Source organism: Trachinotus anak, unplaced genomic scaffold (assembly GCF_046630095.1).
Source record: "Trachinotus anak isolate AG129_WGS33_773 ecotype Australia unplaced genomic scaffold, CSIRO_AGI_Tana_v1 ptg000021l, whole genome shotgun sequence".
NCBI classification, from domain to species: domain Eukaryota; kingdom Metazoa; phylum Chordata; class Actinopteri; order Carangiformes; family Carangidae; genus Trachinotus; species Trachinotus anak.
In genome coordinates this window covers 22,261,968-22,277,940 of record NW_027273872.1, presented here as the reverse complement: position 1 = coordinate 22,277,940, position 15,973 = coordinate 22,261,968, and the positions used below count along the sequence as shown (strand labels likewise).

General features: G+C 41.2%; 2 protein-coding genes across 2 annotated transcripts; one reads left to right on the top strand and one right to left on the bottom strand.

The window, feature by feature from the left end:
- Window positions 1–508: 508 nt before the first annotated feature.
- Window positions 509–12,150, top strand: ctsf (cathepsin F). The gene is made up of 18 exons (XM_071458159.1): window positions 509–806; window positions 1,538–1,648; window positions 2,260–2,341; window positions 3,045–3,106; window positions 3,261–3,333; window positions 3,879–3,992; window positions 4,145–4,293; window positions 4,410–4,506; window positions 4,626–4,706; window positions 4,955–5,074; window positions 5,212–5,276; window positions 5,478–5,568; window positions 5,744–5,802; window positions 6,781–6,806; window positions 7,938–8,037; window positions 8,157–8,265; window positions 10,632–10,740; window positions 10,823–12,150. The coding sequence occupies exons 1-18, from the start codon at window positions 558–560 to the stop codon at window positions 11,046–11,048; spliced, it is 1,923 nt and encodes a 640-aa protein (XP_071314260.1). The 5' UTR covers window positions 509–557; the 3' UTR covers window positions 11,049–12,150.
- A 967-nt stretch (window positions 12,151–13,117) lies between these two features.
- Window positions 13,118–15,973, bottom strand: LOC139605580 (N-acetyllactosaminide beta-1,3-N-acetylglucosaminyltransferase 2). The gene is made up of 2 exons (XM_071457182.1): window positions 15,424–15,973; window positions 13,118–15,003 (listed from the first exon to the last, which is right to left on the bottom strand). Exon 2 carries the CDS (start codon window positions 14,997–14,999, stop codon window positions 13,623–13,625), a length of 1,377 nt encoding a protein of 458 aa, XP_071313283.1. The 5' UTR covers window positions 15,000–15,003; window positions 15,424–15,973; the 3' UTR covers window positions 13,118–13,622.

Genomic DNA, 15,973 nt, shown 5'->3' with positions numbered 1-15,973 from the left:
GTGTGAATATGTCCCATATAATAAGCTCGATGCTTTACTGTCTGTGCTCTGTAGTGACTGTTTTCTCTCTGGTCTGTCAACATGAAACATTATATTTCACTGTGTCATCCACTGTCTTCAGTGACCCGGATTTCTGTGCTCTGCCCTACTTTTAAAAGGTGCCACATACTTTGGGGTTAAAGTAATATGTAATCATAACCGATATAACTAGGTCATTGGCCTTTTTATCTTATGTATACACAATTATGTCATTTGTTAACTGATTATTACGGATTTATATGTGACATTATTGTTAAAACATGAGTGTGGGTGTGCGCAATACAGTGTATGGGTATAAACTGTACTAAACTGTATTCTTGAACACACCCCGCCCATTAATACTCCCTGTCTCCTCCCACAGCCTCATCCCGGATTTGTTTGGCAACAACACGGTGCTGTACCATCGATGCCGATATCTCATTATCGATTTCTCTTCTAGGAAAACAAACATCCCTCTATTTAACCGGGCAGAGACTGGACACCGATCCCTTTTACTTTTGACGACACACCGGGCCAACATGGTGGCTGGGCTCCGCTCTTGTCCGGTTATCCTGGGGCTGGCTCTGGCCGCCGTGCTGGGCACTGTGCTCGGGCTCGGCGAGGACCTCGACCGGCCTTTGTTCGGGCCTCCCGGCTCTCCTATCCGGCTGCCTGAGTCCGACCCGGGCCTGAAGAAGGCTCTGGAGTTCGCCGAGGAGCGCTATAACCGGGGCTCAAACGCAATGCACCTCCGCAGGGTCAGCCGACTCATCTCCGCAACCAAACAGGTAACAGAACATGAAGACTGGCTTTTTACATCATGTTCATTTATTCATAATATACTGTCGTATTAGTAAACAGGTGTGGCAGGAGGATAATGGTTATATGAAGTCGCATTTCATTGCAGTAACAGTTATATGTGCTGACTTCTTTGTAAACAACAGTGCAGTTGCAGTCCGTCTAGACCAAGAGTTTAACAGAGACCGGAAACAAGGCGACTCACCTTCAAAATAATGGCATAAACTTGTCACTGCGATATAAACGTTACTTATGCAAACAACAAAAACTGACACATTCTTGTTGTTCACCTCACAATTCTTGTTATCAAGTTTGTGTTTTTTATTGTTTCTGTATTTTCTTAAAGGCCTACAAAGAAAGGCACAAGCACCATAGCATCTGTATTTTAATCTTTTTTTTCTGGCCGGAAGACATCATTGAGTTTAACACTTGACACTACAATTAAATGGCCTCACCACTGTTGCATTGCAGTGTGTCATTATCAGCGCATTCATTTGTGCAGTATGGTTTTGTGCTGCTTCAAAAGAGGCGTCCAGATACTACAACATATAAAACATAGATCTGCATTTAAGGTATATAGTCTGATCAAATGTCATTCAAATACACAGTATATATACTGGACTGAAAAACAATAAGCATCATGCCTGAATATATGCTATATTAAGGACAAGGTTTCTTGTTTATACATTTAAAATGACCACTATATGTGTCTGTTTTCCAGCTGGTTAAGGGAATCCGCTACACCATCACAGTGGAAGTGAGTAACACTCAGTGTAAGAAATCTGCCATGCTGAGGACATGTGACTTCTATCCCGAGTTACAGAAACTCAAGGTAGGATGTGTGTGTTTGTGTGTGTGTGTGTGTGTTTGTGTGTGTTAGCATGAGAAAGAGATGAAGTCAGAGAGAGAAAGAGGGTCATTGTGGTGGTATTAAATTTGCAGATTTCTGTAAGAAGTTTGTAATATTACAAAATGGGAATGTGCTTGTGTGTGCATTTCACTCTGTATTGATTTATTATTGCAGCAGTGTAGGTCTGTTTGTTCAGCAGAGACATCAGCAGTTAAATGATCTTGTGACTTGAGTTTGACTTGGAGTGACCCCAAGCATGCTCATGTCTCATGCCCACACGCATACGCTCGGCTGACACATTATTTTTTGTTTCTTTGTTTGCCTGTTCTTAGACTTTATAGTGGAAACCTATTTCCAGTAGAAAGAACACCCTCTGTCCGAGCAAATAAACAAACACATGCTCTAAATGGAACTGTTTCACTCTCATAAATAAAAATGCTCTATTTGATGTTGTCAGCTTGGTCTGCAGTGTGTTAAACACATTATTCCACTCAATCAATCAATTTCTAACACTCCAAATATACACTATGACAGTAAAATCATGTTAATGTTCATACAACTCTGTCAGCTGTGTATGTTTTTGTTCACATCAGACGGAGCTGTGCGTGTTCGAAGTGTGGGACATTCCCTGGCAGGGCACTTCAACTCTGCTCAAACAGAAGTGTCAGCCTAAAGGTCAGTCAGCAGCATGTCAGCAGCCGAACGCAGTCATCATGCAGCATTTAAGATTCATGCCGTTCTGTCACATGGTCAAAATGTAGCTGAAGAAGACAGTAACGGTACAGTGAATGACAGTATCTTCCAGCATGACACTGGCCTAATCAAACTGGTTAAAACAATGTATATATAGAAAATAACCTTTAAGATTCTTTTTACATCACTATTGTGTTGATAGGCACTGATCATGCCAAACCAACCAGCCAGTCCATGGACTTAGTCACTGAGCAAAGACTATGTAAATATTCCCTTCAGTCTTGTTCTTTTTGAATTTTGAAAAAAATTGAATGTTGCCAGAAAACAGGATTAACAGGATTTGACCTTCATTCCTCAGTTATTATGTAACACTAATGTTTACTGACCTGGTCAATAAGTGATGCTCTATACGGGGTTAATCAGGTAAAAAGTTAAATAATGATGAGTCCACCTTTAAATGTTGATTTTATTTTTCCTGTAAATGAAAAAAGGCTCCTCTTCATTGTAACCCCACTTTTTGAATTAGTGTTATGCAGCAATGAGTCGTGTCAAAATTAATCTTTGGTCTATTTCCATTTACTCGACTTACTAATTAGAAAACAACACTTTTGAACACATGAAACATGAATGTAGGTGTTATGTTCATAGACATTTAACATGTTTCCTTGCATGTCTGTCTTATCAGTCGAACCTCAAGTAGAAGAAACCAACAAGGTGGAGGCTCCCTCCAGCAGCCAGCCCCCAGAGGTATGAAACCATGTCATTATCAGATCAATAACACAACTGACAGCAAAATGTTGATTTTAAGTTTGGTCTCTATCTGCATGTTGTCAGCCATCTGTTGTGAACTGCTGCAATCGATTTGAACTTGAGACTGAGGTTTGTGCTGTTTATCTGGCAGGAGTCTGTGGAGCTGTTGGAACAGTTCAAACAGTTCATGGTTAAATACAATAAGGTTTACAGCAGCCAGGAGGGTAAGTGACTGTCACGTATGCACACCTCCTACATACCAAAGCATAACAGGTGCACAATGTGCTGCATTCCTGTCTGCGCAGCTCTTTATCTACTCACAGCCTATTGTGTCCATCCTGTATGAAAACCTCAACATAAGGCACAATAGATCTTGTGCAGTAGTTAGATATGAGCATCTCACCAACACTGATTAAACGTTACCTAATTTAACCTAGCAAAGAATCCTAGAATGCAACATAACCAAGACAGTTAAACACACAATAAAAAGATAAACAGAAGAACTGTTTATGTCTGTCACTAGGTGGTAACTTTACAAGTATTGGATTAAAATGTATTTGATATCAATGAGAAAATGAAGATTCAAACACATTCAGAAACGGGTACGTGTTGGTTTTAGTTCAGAATCACATATTCTTTTAAAAACAACCCAGATCGACCATCTGCCTTCTCACTCTCACTAAAGACTGTCAGCAAAATGTGAAATAACAATATACAGGGGAGTAAAACCGTCTTTTTAAATGTGTGTATTTGACCTTTAACCCTACAGAGGCAGACCGTCGTCTGCGCATCTTCCACGAGAACCTCAAGACCGCGGAGAAGCTCCAGTCTTTGGATCAAGGTTCAGCTGAATATGGAGTCACCAAGTTCAGCGACCTCACTGGTGCGTGTTTGTGTGTGCGTGCTTGTGTTTCTGCACCATTTCCAGTGAGGAAATGTATCTTCTGCTTTTTGTGTGTTTGCATCAGCTTTTCTTCAAAAATATCCTCTTAAGTAACACAAATGTGTTGTTGTTCTCCGTCTGTTTTTCTCCAGAGGAAGAGTTTCGCTCTACGTACCTGAACCCGCTGCTGAGCCAGTGGACTCTCCATCGACCAATGAAACCAGCCTCTCCAGCACGAGGTCCCGCCCCAGCCAGCTGGGATTGGCGCGATCATGGAGCTGTCAGTACTGTTAAGAACCAGGTACCAACATCCAGAGTTGATTATAATGCAGTCACTCTCAACAGCATGCTAACTAATGAATAAATGATAGATTCTACCTGCGTCATGCTGAGTGGGGGCGGGTGTGTTTCTTGCAGGGTATGTGTGGATCCTGCTGGGCGTTTTCTGTTACAGGCAACATTGAAGGCCAGTGGTTCCTGAAAAATGGAGCATTGCTGTCACTTTCTGAACAAGGTAACAAAGACACATATACACAAACAAACACATTTTCCTGAAGGAAAAAAAAAAATCACAGTTTACAGCTACTGATAAAAGCCATGATTTGATTGGTATATTGATTTGTCCCCTCGCAGAGCTGGTTGACTGTGATGGGTTGGACCAGGCGTGCAGAGGAGGGCTGCCATCAAATGCCTATGAGGCCATTGAGAAGCTGGGTGAGAATTAAATAGGTGGAGGACAAATGATGTGTACAACCATACTGAGATATTTTGCTCACAATTCAAAGAAATTACAGCTGATTTCTGACTCTAACTAAACTCCAAAGAAGAGAAGATTATATAGACTTATATACGTCTGTGATTTATGCTGACAAAATGGGTGGAATTTTTTATTTTTTTTGCATTGAAGCTGACACTGTGTGCAAGCTTTTAACCTTTTAATCCTTCTCCTTCGTGTGGTTAAGGTGGACTGGAGACGGAGACTGACTACTCTTACACCGGGAAGAAGCAGAGGTGCGACTTCACCACAAGGAAAGTGGCCGCCTACATCAACAGCTCTGTGGAGCTGTCCAAAGATGAGAAGGGTGAGTGGGCAAAGCATAGAGCACAAAGCAAATAAGTCCACATGAATTCCTTCTCAAATACACAAGGAAAGATTTTGTTAATGAAGTAGTGGCCAAACTTGCAGGTTTGGACTGATTTTGACTTTTTTTTCCCTCAGAAATTGCAGCTTGGCTGGCTGAGAATGGACCAGTCTCTGTTGCTCTGAATGCCTTTGCAATGCAGGTAAGCATCTGTGTCACCACTGTTATACTATTACACAACTCCACAGCGGTGACTGATGCATTCTGACATATTTAACATACTTCCATGTACAGCAAGATATAGAACAGCCATCATGTCACAATGCTTCTCATTTTCACTGGAATTTAAATTATCAGCATTTAACCATATTCATATATTTAATCGTCTTGTGAACTTCTGTAGTTCTACAGGAAGGGTGTGTCTCACCCCTTTAAGATCTTCTGCAACCCCTGGATGATCGACCACGCTGTGCTGATGGTGGGATACGGAGAACGTACGTTTATCTTTTTTATTCTTTTTTTTTTATCCTCTCCTCATTTAGACAGTTCCTGCTCCTGAGAACCAAAAGACAGACACATGCGTTTGTCCCGTTTATCAACATAAAGGATGATAATTTTCTGAATCAGGATGCAGTCAAGTGCATTGTGTGGATGTTTCTGCGTTTGCAGGTAACAGTGTACCATTCTGGGCCATCAAAAACAGCTGGGGGGAGGATTATGGAGAGCAGGTAAGACAACTAGAGCTGCAACTAATGATTGCTTTCATTATCAATTAATGTTTATTATTTTCTTGATTGATTATTTAATCTAAGAAATGTCACCTTTACAGTTCAAGGGGGGTGATGACACAGGATAGAAAATTTAAAATAAAGTTACTTTTCCACTTTGTGACCGCCCATTTAAAGTTGTGAGAGTGTGTGTTTTTGACACTCTCTCTCTCTCTCTCTCTCTCTCTCTCACACACACACAGGGTTACTACTACCTGTACAGGGGGTCCAATGCATGTGGGATCAACAGGATGTGCTCATCTGCTGTGGTTAATTAAACTGCTAACCACATACACACACACTATTGCACACACACACCATCACAATCGCACACACACACACACACACACACACACACACACACCATCATACACACAAATATCACAGCTGGCAGGCTGTACCTCTACAAACTCATACACACATGTGATGTGTCACAGTCAGACGCACATAACGTCCTGCTGAAGCTACTTCTCCGTTAAACCAGACTAGTGTTCTACCTTCATACCTACCACCTGGTGGCACTGCAATAAAAATGTACCAGCGCTGATAAAGCTAGGGTTGCTAAGAAATGTTATCATGGTGATTTTAAAGTAGATTTTATGTGCACACTTCATTCCATTAGTCCTGCAGGTCATAATGAGTGCTGTGATTTAGGCAGTATTGTAAGTATTTTTAACTTCCCCACAGTAACTGAGCCCATCTTTGATAAGGTGTGTGCACTAATTGTTGCTAGACTTATGTCTTGTCAGTTTCCTTGGATGTTTTGTTGTTAGCGTCAGTGTGCTAATATTATGTCATACTTGAGATGGGCTTTTGAAAGAGGGGCGGGGGGGGTTTCCATATGGTGGTTTGCACAATTACTACAGTGAGAGATGAATGAAGGTTGAATAAAAAAAGTGTGAAATCCTACTCTTTGTTTATGTTGTCTTCTTTTCTTAGATAAACTGGAGCAATAGATTGAAAATGTATCAACACAACAAATGAAACATTAAATTATACTACATGTGTATTTACTTTACTGATAAGCCACAGTTGAATTACATAGTTGTATCATTTCAGTAATACCGTACTGCTATTATTTTGTGATCTGCTGGCAAGTATTTAACAATTCACTGGCCTTGGGTAAAAATAGCTGAAATTTGAACACTCCCATCAGCAAAGACAATTTCTTATGCACGGTACCTTGTGTAGTATGGGAGAAGAGGAGCTTCACTGAACACTAGCGATCTTGAATGTTACTCAACTCGAGTGCAAACAAAACTCTATTTCCCACAATGCAAAGTCGCTGCCACGGAAGAACTAGGCCTGTGATGAACAGTAGATTTTTAAGTCATTAGTATTGTGAGACAATAAATAGCAATTGATGCTGTAGTGACAAAGTAAAATTCAAATGCACACTTGAGTGTAACATTGAACCCTCATTACACGGCCCTTAAGCCTATAGATAAAAAAATAAAATAAAATAAATAGACAGCGAGTATTATTTTGAAAAGAGTGGACCCAGTGACACCGGAAGTGAAATATCTGGTGTTGTCAGAAAACACGGACGCATGTGGTTCGGCTTTGCTGATAAAACATTTCAACGTGTTCAGTGATTTTCAGCCGCTGTCGAGCTGTCTGCGACACACACCCTGCTCCCGACACACACGGCCACGGTTTGCTCTCTGCCAAGGTGAGGATGTAACCTGCGCCCGCGGCTGAGCGCAGGGACGCGGCTTGAGTAGCAACACTTAGCTTGCTCGGCTAACTCACTATTCATGTTTACGTTAATTGTAAGAAAGCAGCTACCTGTTTAGGTCTTCAGCGGAGTAAATAGAGGTAATGTGAACTGCTGTCATTCGTCCAGCCGTCGCTGAAAACCCCGAGAAAATCAAGGCTTTGTAAAAAGTAATAACTGGTAACCAGCTAATGGGAGCTTAGCTAGTCTCAACTTTTGATGGATCCCTGTTGATTGTTAAACTGAGGTTTGGCGAATATCATGTCTAACTTATGATCTTCTTCATTAATCGTCTGTTGATGTTCCTCTGATGTCCAGTGTTCATCAGCCCTTTGACCACACGCTTCCCTCTCCTCTCAGCTGGCGAGGGCACCTGAAGCTCACTGTTTATAATGTCACAGGCCACCAAACGCAAACACGTTGTCAAGGAGGTTCTTGGAGACTTTGTCACACCCACAGAAAACCAGCAGATTGTAAAGGTTGGCTGTGTGCACTCTGCACTGGGTTAAACATATTTACAGCAAACAATCACCACATCAGGGCACACAGCGGGACTTTGTTCTAACTCTGTCTCCATCCTATACCTGTGCATTTGTAGATCATTGGTAGCCGTGGTAACAACCTCCATGAAACTGTCACGGCTCAGGGCGAAACCTTCCTGGTGAGCATGCCCACCAAGTTCCGCAAGAACATCTGGATCAAGAGAGGTAACGAATGGAGCGGGTCGAGTAGTTTAAATATCATAGACTAGACTATAGAGATCGTGTCTGTCAGTCAGCTCAAAAATATAAACACTGCTGCCGGTGCTCAGTAGAGCCAGTGAGAGAATCTCTTCATGGTTATCAAGGTGTGTCCATGATCAGAATGATGGCAGTATGTTGATTATGGTGTTGAACTGATTTCCCTTACTGTTTAAAGTTGGATTAAAGTTGTTTATGCCTCTAACATATAGAAGGTGATTTGATTAAATAGAGCTTATTATGTCTAAATATCTGTATTAATAATAGTTGTTCTGTCTATTCTAGTTCTTAAAGTGGTTATTGTAGCCACGTCTTCAGTCTGGCAAAGACCTGATTTAGGGGGAAAACTGCAACATTAAGGCTACACACAGACACAAAACATTTTAGATTAGAGATTAAGATGATATGATATATAACAGAGTGGGCAAATATCAGCCACTAGAGTTAAGACGTATTGGTTGGTACTGGCTGAAAAAGATTTCTACTCATCTTCATTTATAATGAGATATTTATTTTCCCCTGGAAACTTTTCATGGGCTCAGCATCACAAAACATTCATATCCAGACATACAGAGCAGGATCCTCACAATCAGTCATACTGTAAGATATTCATAAAATTATTTATTTGATTTTCAACACTTAAAACCAATAAGATCAATAAAACTGATAGAACCAATAAAACTGATGTGCCTGCTAAAACCAGTAAAATAGGGATATTGCACAAGCTAGACTCCACTATAAAGTGCATATCTAAATAGATGGAAGATGGAACATGTTAGCTTTTATAACAGTTTCAGTCTAGAGCAGGGTTTCTCCGTTAGTTTTCCCCAAGGGCCAAATTATGTGAAGCATGCCAAACGATGGGCCAAAACGTCCAGAGTGTTTCTTTTTTAGTACAGACTTTGCAGGGTTTTTTTTTTAAACTAAACACTGACAAAAATAACATCCTGGCACATTCGCACTTTTTAATATCTGATCCAAATCAAAGGCATTTTAATTTACAGTGCCACTCCCCCACTGACAACATTACTAACATGACTGTCAGCAGCACTACACTAAGTGGCACACAGCGGGGAAAGAGCGTCCTGGGGCAACAGTTCTACAAAGGCCTGACATATCGCCGCGTAATATCAATAACACTAATGCTGGTTGTCAAACAGTGTACCCTTCTGCATAATGTCCACACAGCTCACCACAGAGGGACAGCTATCAGCAGCTTCTCTACCACCACATGCACCTCAGGGAGGGAAGAGGGAGACTGGAGGATATTTAATTGTTTACACAGAGAGAGAGACGGGAAGAGATTTTTAATTTGTCACATGTTAAATATGAAGTTAAACCCCACAGTGAAGCGAACACGTGTTTATTAGTTTGACGCTTGTAAAATATGTGCTTACCGAATAATCAGGTTATAAATACCAAAGAGTATTACTTGCTTTTCTTAGAGCAACCAATATAGTTTGCTCTTATTTTTGCATTATTTTAATTTCCTCTGTTAATGTAATTATTGCATTAAATGTAACCATCCATAGTTTTTAGTCTTTTTCACTCTTTCTGTTCTCTCATTTAATCTATTTGTTCTTTTTAATTAGGCTCTGTAGCATTTGAAGAATGAAAAGTGCTACACAAATGAAATGATTAGTGTTATTGTTGTTTTGGTTATTATTATACCACAATAAAAATGACAAATGGACAAAAATAATATCAGGGATGTCGGTTTAGCGTTGGTGTGGTCTGGTAAAATGAAGGAGAACTGATTTGTCCGGTACAGTTTGAGCAGACAGTTTCCCTGGTCGACTTCTCACTTTTTTATGGAGGCAATGTCCAATTTTAATTGTATACTGCCAAATCATAATATACATTATCTCCAGGCACTTCACAGGGTAAGGTCGAGATCTTACTTTATTATAGAGAAAAGTTGTCCTGAACCAATGTTATTGATTATCTGTGATCTACTTACTCGCTTACATGACAGGCGGCTTAGCTGGCCGAGGACCACAGACAGTGTGCATCACATCTTACACCTGTAGGTCAATTATACACCGTGGGATGAAGTCAAAATAAAGGAGAGCAGCGTGCACTTTGTTTCAGGTGTTGCCCACTTTATATCACATGGTACGACAGGTGCATTAGTACCAATGTGTCGACGTGGGTCAGACGTTTGGCTCTTGTGGGCCAAACCTGGACCACAGGCCACCTATTGCGGTTTGGAGGTCTGGAACTCGGTGCTGTTGGTCAGAGGCTAAATGCTCATATTCGGAGTGAATGATGTGGCCTGAGGACCTTTATTTTTTGATTCATGATTAAGTTGTGTCTGCTTTCTGATCCTCAAGGTGACTATGTGATTGTGGATCCTATCGAGGAGGGAGAGAAGGTGAAGGCAGAGATCAGCTTCATTCTCTACAAAGATCACATTCAGTACCTGCAGAAACAACAGCTCTGGTGAGTGGGAACGCACACAAACACAATCTCATTTTCTCAAGTGTTACTGAGTGTGTCACGATGTCCCTTTCATTTTCTCCAGGCCACAGGGGTTTATGGAGGAGGCGTCAGCGCAGGACAAGACAAACAAACGGCAGGAGACTCAAGAAAAAGACGAGCAAGAGGAAGTCAGCGACTCTGAAGACGATGAGAGCGACCTCTTTGTGAACACCAACCGCTGTAACTACCAGTACAGTGAGAGTGAGGAGGAGGAGGAGGAGGAGGAGGAGGACGACGACGACAGTGAGGAGGAAAATGAGGACAAATAGGGAAGGACAGAAAATAGTTCAGAGCAGGAGCACGGAGGAAACAGACAGCTGAGAGTGAGACTTGTGAAAATCATGTGACAGTGTGCTCTGCTGTGCTGCTGTTATCACTGACTGACACGAGGATGGTTTGAAACGATGGCCCTCGTGCAACAACTCCCTCTGCAGTTGTCGTTCCACAGCCTGTTGGAGACACTATAAATGTCTGCGCTCACTGAGTGGACATGAACTTATAAAGTAAGGACAAAATAAGTCTTGCTTGTAAGATTGTTGAAAAAAAAAAAGCTGTAATTATTCAGTAAGTTGAAATTTATCAGAAATTGAATAAGAATCCTGTGATTTTTCTGTGGCTGTTATAAAATTCTACTTTCTTCTGTCATCTCTCTCTTTCTCACTGAAAACATCACACACTCAAGCATATTTATATACTGTATTGCCAGTACAGTATATACGCAGGCAACGCAGTACATTTGCAGGGTAATGCTAATGTAAACTGTTGAATCTGTTCATCCTCCTCTGTAGGACAAAATAAATGTGTTAGAAACTCACAAAAACTGCACCACTCAAAAAATTCATTGTTGTCACTGTTATGTTAAAAACAACACAAGTGTTATGTGTTAGTTGTTTGCGGAGTGTGTGGTGTGGTGAGACTGAGCAGCTTTCCTGTACAACCGGTACTGTGGAGGATGTTGTTTTAACTAATAAGACCTTAACCACCCTCTCTCAGAGCCCCTTTCTAGTGCTGATTGCATTTGTATTTGAATTCAAATTAACTCTGCCAACGGTTCTTTACTTTGTCACAAGGCTGGGAAGATGGTGTCAGATTGCCTGGTACTTAACAGTTGGTCATGTGACTGATTTTTGCCTCATCTTTTACTAACATTCCTGACTCTGTTGCTGATTTTGGTTTGCATAATGACAAAACGTTTTGGAAGTAGATTTATTCTTGAGTGTGACTTAATATCACCCACTCCACATCTTCCACTTAGACAATTCAACCTTTTGTCTTTTTATTTCACAATCAAAGAACCAGCTCCTCTGGAAATAATTGTGCAGAAGTAATGCAAGCATGGATATGAAAATAAACACATATTTTCCACGTGTACTATTTTTGGATTCCTAACAGATTAGCTCACAATATTTGACATTATGCCATTGAGGAGTGATTGCTATTGGAACCAGTTCTACTGGAGATTTGTACCTGGCAGCTTGTCGTCATGGTTTGATTGCTAAACAGAGAAATTAGTGGGAAAACAAATACCACATTCCTGAGTGCCAACCTTAACTGTCTTTACTGTCTTACTGTTTGGTTGGCTTTGCATGTCTTAGGAATGCCATAATGCTGTAAACCAACATTAAAATATGAAATATTTGCCTATTGTTACATGCTTTTTAAAGGTTTTCTTGAAAGATTTGAAAAGGTTTACGACAGACTTAAACAGATGCCACCAAATTCTTAAAACTAATCAGATCTTGTCCAACAATCAGATGAACTGCGGGTATAGGTTTGGTTTCAGAGGACAATGTAGTCAGGGGTCTTGTTGTTGTTGCACTATTAATGCATTATCGCTACTTATAATTACATTTAGTTTCATTGGGAAATAATGTTATTTGCATCCTTACCAAAAAGAGCGTCTTCTCTTGAGTGTATTCAAATCATTTCTTGGCATTAAAAGCACTTGCTGGGCAGGGTGAATTTCCATGGAGTCACTTTTTTCCCGCTGTGCTCACTGAAAAAAAAACAGTCCTCTATCACAGATGAAGAAAGCCACAAACTACACCTTTTGTGTATGACTTCAGTTTTGTTGATTTTTTGTTGCTTCTCTTTTCATCCAAGGACTCTGCACTCCAGACACTTGGATTATCACATTTGGGTGAAAGGCAGTTTTCTGCATTTATTTTTATAGGAGTGCATGAGCAAAGCACAATGGAAAAAACAAGTCAATTGGGCTTTTGTCTGTAAGACTTTGATGAGTCATTAAGGAGGAGCTTGTGTCATAAAATAGCAGACAGAGTATTGAAAGCTTTGAAAGCTTATAGAGGATGAAAGAACCAGAAATAGTTCACAGTAATGTGCAAAAATGTATTTTACACATTCATCACATTGGCTGATTGTCCGATAGTTTTCTACGGCAGCTTTAACAGGAGTGGAGCCAGACTCTTGACTGGCCAACAGCAGCAGCTAATGCAGATGATGGAAACAGAGTGGAGAGCTTCACAGTTTCAACGCTGCAAGTCCAACTCAACCACTGTGAACTCAAACTTTACATGAACTATTAAAGTGATACAGGTACAGGTAACACACCTGTATGTGTAGATTGATTTGAAATGTTGAACTGACAAAATGATGGTTGTCATAATGCTGTCTCAGGTACAGGTGACTTTCATAACACAATGGCTAGAAAAACATTTAAATTGTAATAAATGCATTAACATACTCAAAACACTAGTTTAATCCTCATATATAACCCCCGAACATGGACGCTTGAAGTAAGTAAAAGTAAATAAATATAGACATAAATTAACAGAGTGTCACTTCTTTGTAACTTGAACAGGAAACGTTTAGAGTCTTCATCTTTAATGTCTTCGCTTCTCTTTCATCTCGTCTTCATCCCTCAGGGGCACATCCCAACACTGGGTCTGAGTCTTATTCAGGTCAGCCCACAGTTTAACTAACTGCTGGGGGCTCCGTTTATGGACCAGTAGGACTCTGTGGTACGAACACAGCTCCTCCTTCTTTTCAGGAAAGTCAAACGTGAGGAAAGCAGGGTGGTGAATGGGGTGCGCGTTTAGCCGAATCATGCACATACCTACATAAACGTCGTCAATGGGGAACAGGTGAACCCTTTTAGACACGTTGTGTAGGCGTTTGGTCAACTGGCCTGAGTACACCACCCCACCCCCACCTGCATATGCAGGATAGAGGCCCCGGTAGAAGCTGTCAGGGATGAAGTACTTGGAGTTGTTGACTCGGTTGGGAATGGCTGCACCTATCACATCTCCAACCATGAAGTCTTTCATGTTCTTGCGTGCTTTTGGCTTCTTCAGCTGCTCCTGGAGATAGGTTATCATTTTTGGGGTGTTGACAAAGACATCGTCATCTCCTTTAAAGACAAAACGAGTCTGGCCGCAGGAACGTGAGAACCAGCTCCAGAAGAGCACATCCTTCAGGGTGAGGTTGAAAAACGTGTCCTTGAAGTCCCACTGCAGAATATCTCCATAACGTTTACTCTCTATCTGCAATAACTCTGATAAATTTACACCCATCTCCTCAGGGCTTTCTTTGCCAAGCAGGAACACCCTGCGGATATATGCTCCACCCTCTCCTCTGCTGCTGTTCCTCTTCTGTCCCACCACCCACCCCACCTGGCCCCAGGTCTGACGAATGGCCTGTCGGTTCTTAAAGTCCAGCTCTGTTGTTTTGATGGCCAGGAGAAGCAGAGGGGGCTTCTTCTCCTCCTTTGCCCCAGCCCCACATACTCCATCTGGCTGTATGAGGGTCGGGTAGTCCCTCAGGTGCATGTGGCTCACAAACGCTTGCATCTGCTGTGGTAGCTTGTCAAAGTTTCTCCTCAGACTATCTTGGTCAATAACTTCAGAGAAACTTCGCCTCAGGGGGAACTCATAAGAGGTGCTTTTGTCAGATCCGCCCTTGTTGTGGTTGGGGCGCAGGATGGGATTAAAATGCCAGTCGGCGACCCGCTGGACATGGTTCCAAAAGGCATCCCCATGCAAGTGGAGCTCCCAGAAAGTTTTCGGCAGTGGAGCAAAGCTGCTGTTTCTTAAAATTCCTGAAGCCACAAAATGATTAGTCTCTGTGGTCGAGGATGATGCTGTGGTATTCATGTGCCAATACAACATGACAGAGGCGTAGATGAACAGCAGGGCCAGGCAGATGCATGGACTGCACACACAGATCAACACGTTACGCCAGCGACAGTAACACCGTGCCATTCAACTGCAAAATACACAAGCAAACATAAGTTTGGACAAATCTTAAATGTGAGGAAAAAGAGTATTAAATACATAAAATGTACCAGAGAAGAAGGCAATGAGAGAGAGTAAGCCTATAGTTTAAAGTTGACAAAACAATCAAAACAACCCAAAACATCCATTTAGATGCAACTCTAGAGTTTTCAGTGGTGTCACATGATCTTCATCAGCAGACGGATTTTGTCCAATTGCATCTACAATTGTTATTAATGTGTTATTTAACATCTACTTTGAAAAATCTTGTATCTGTGTCCCCAAGAATGAACTTTCAAACTCTATATTGCTATATTTAACCTGATGAAAAGATTTTACAGCTTATCTACACTACCTTGTTTAATGAGATAAGATCTGAAATAAATAAGAGTCAGCCGTTTGCTTTGCTTACCTGTTTAAAGTGAAGCCTTCCACATTCACTGACTACTCATCCAAACATCATCCAAAGCCGAAGGTCCACACTAATAATCTGATGACCCCATCATTGGCTTATTTCCACGTAAAACAAATAGAAAGGAAGATTCCTTTTTTTTTATTACAAGAACTAAAGCTGTGATCCAGCCTAAACTCATGTGGCTTGTTGACTGACAAGACAGACAGAAACACACGGACTTATAAGGCGTGTATACAAAGGATACTCCCACTGACAGGAAGAGAGCAAACAGGAGTGACGGGGGGGTCAGCCACAAACACAACAATCTGTATTAGAGAGGTGTAACAAAAATACAAAGCAAACTGATAACCTTAGATATTTGTCCCTAAGCTTGGTTCTTATATTACTACATACTGTGGTACATCTGTCTGTCATCTTAAACACAATAGTTGGGTTATTTAACTCAGATTTGTTGCCATCAGCCCAAAGCCACCCATTCATGTAGTCAAACAGGAAAAGTCAAGAAGGACCTGTTCTTAAGATTCTTCAGGACGTCTGCAATCCTGAA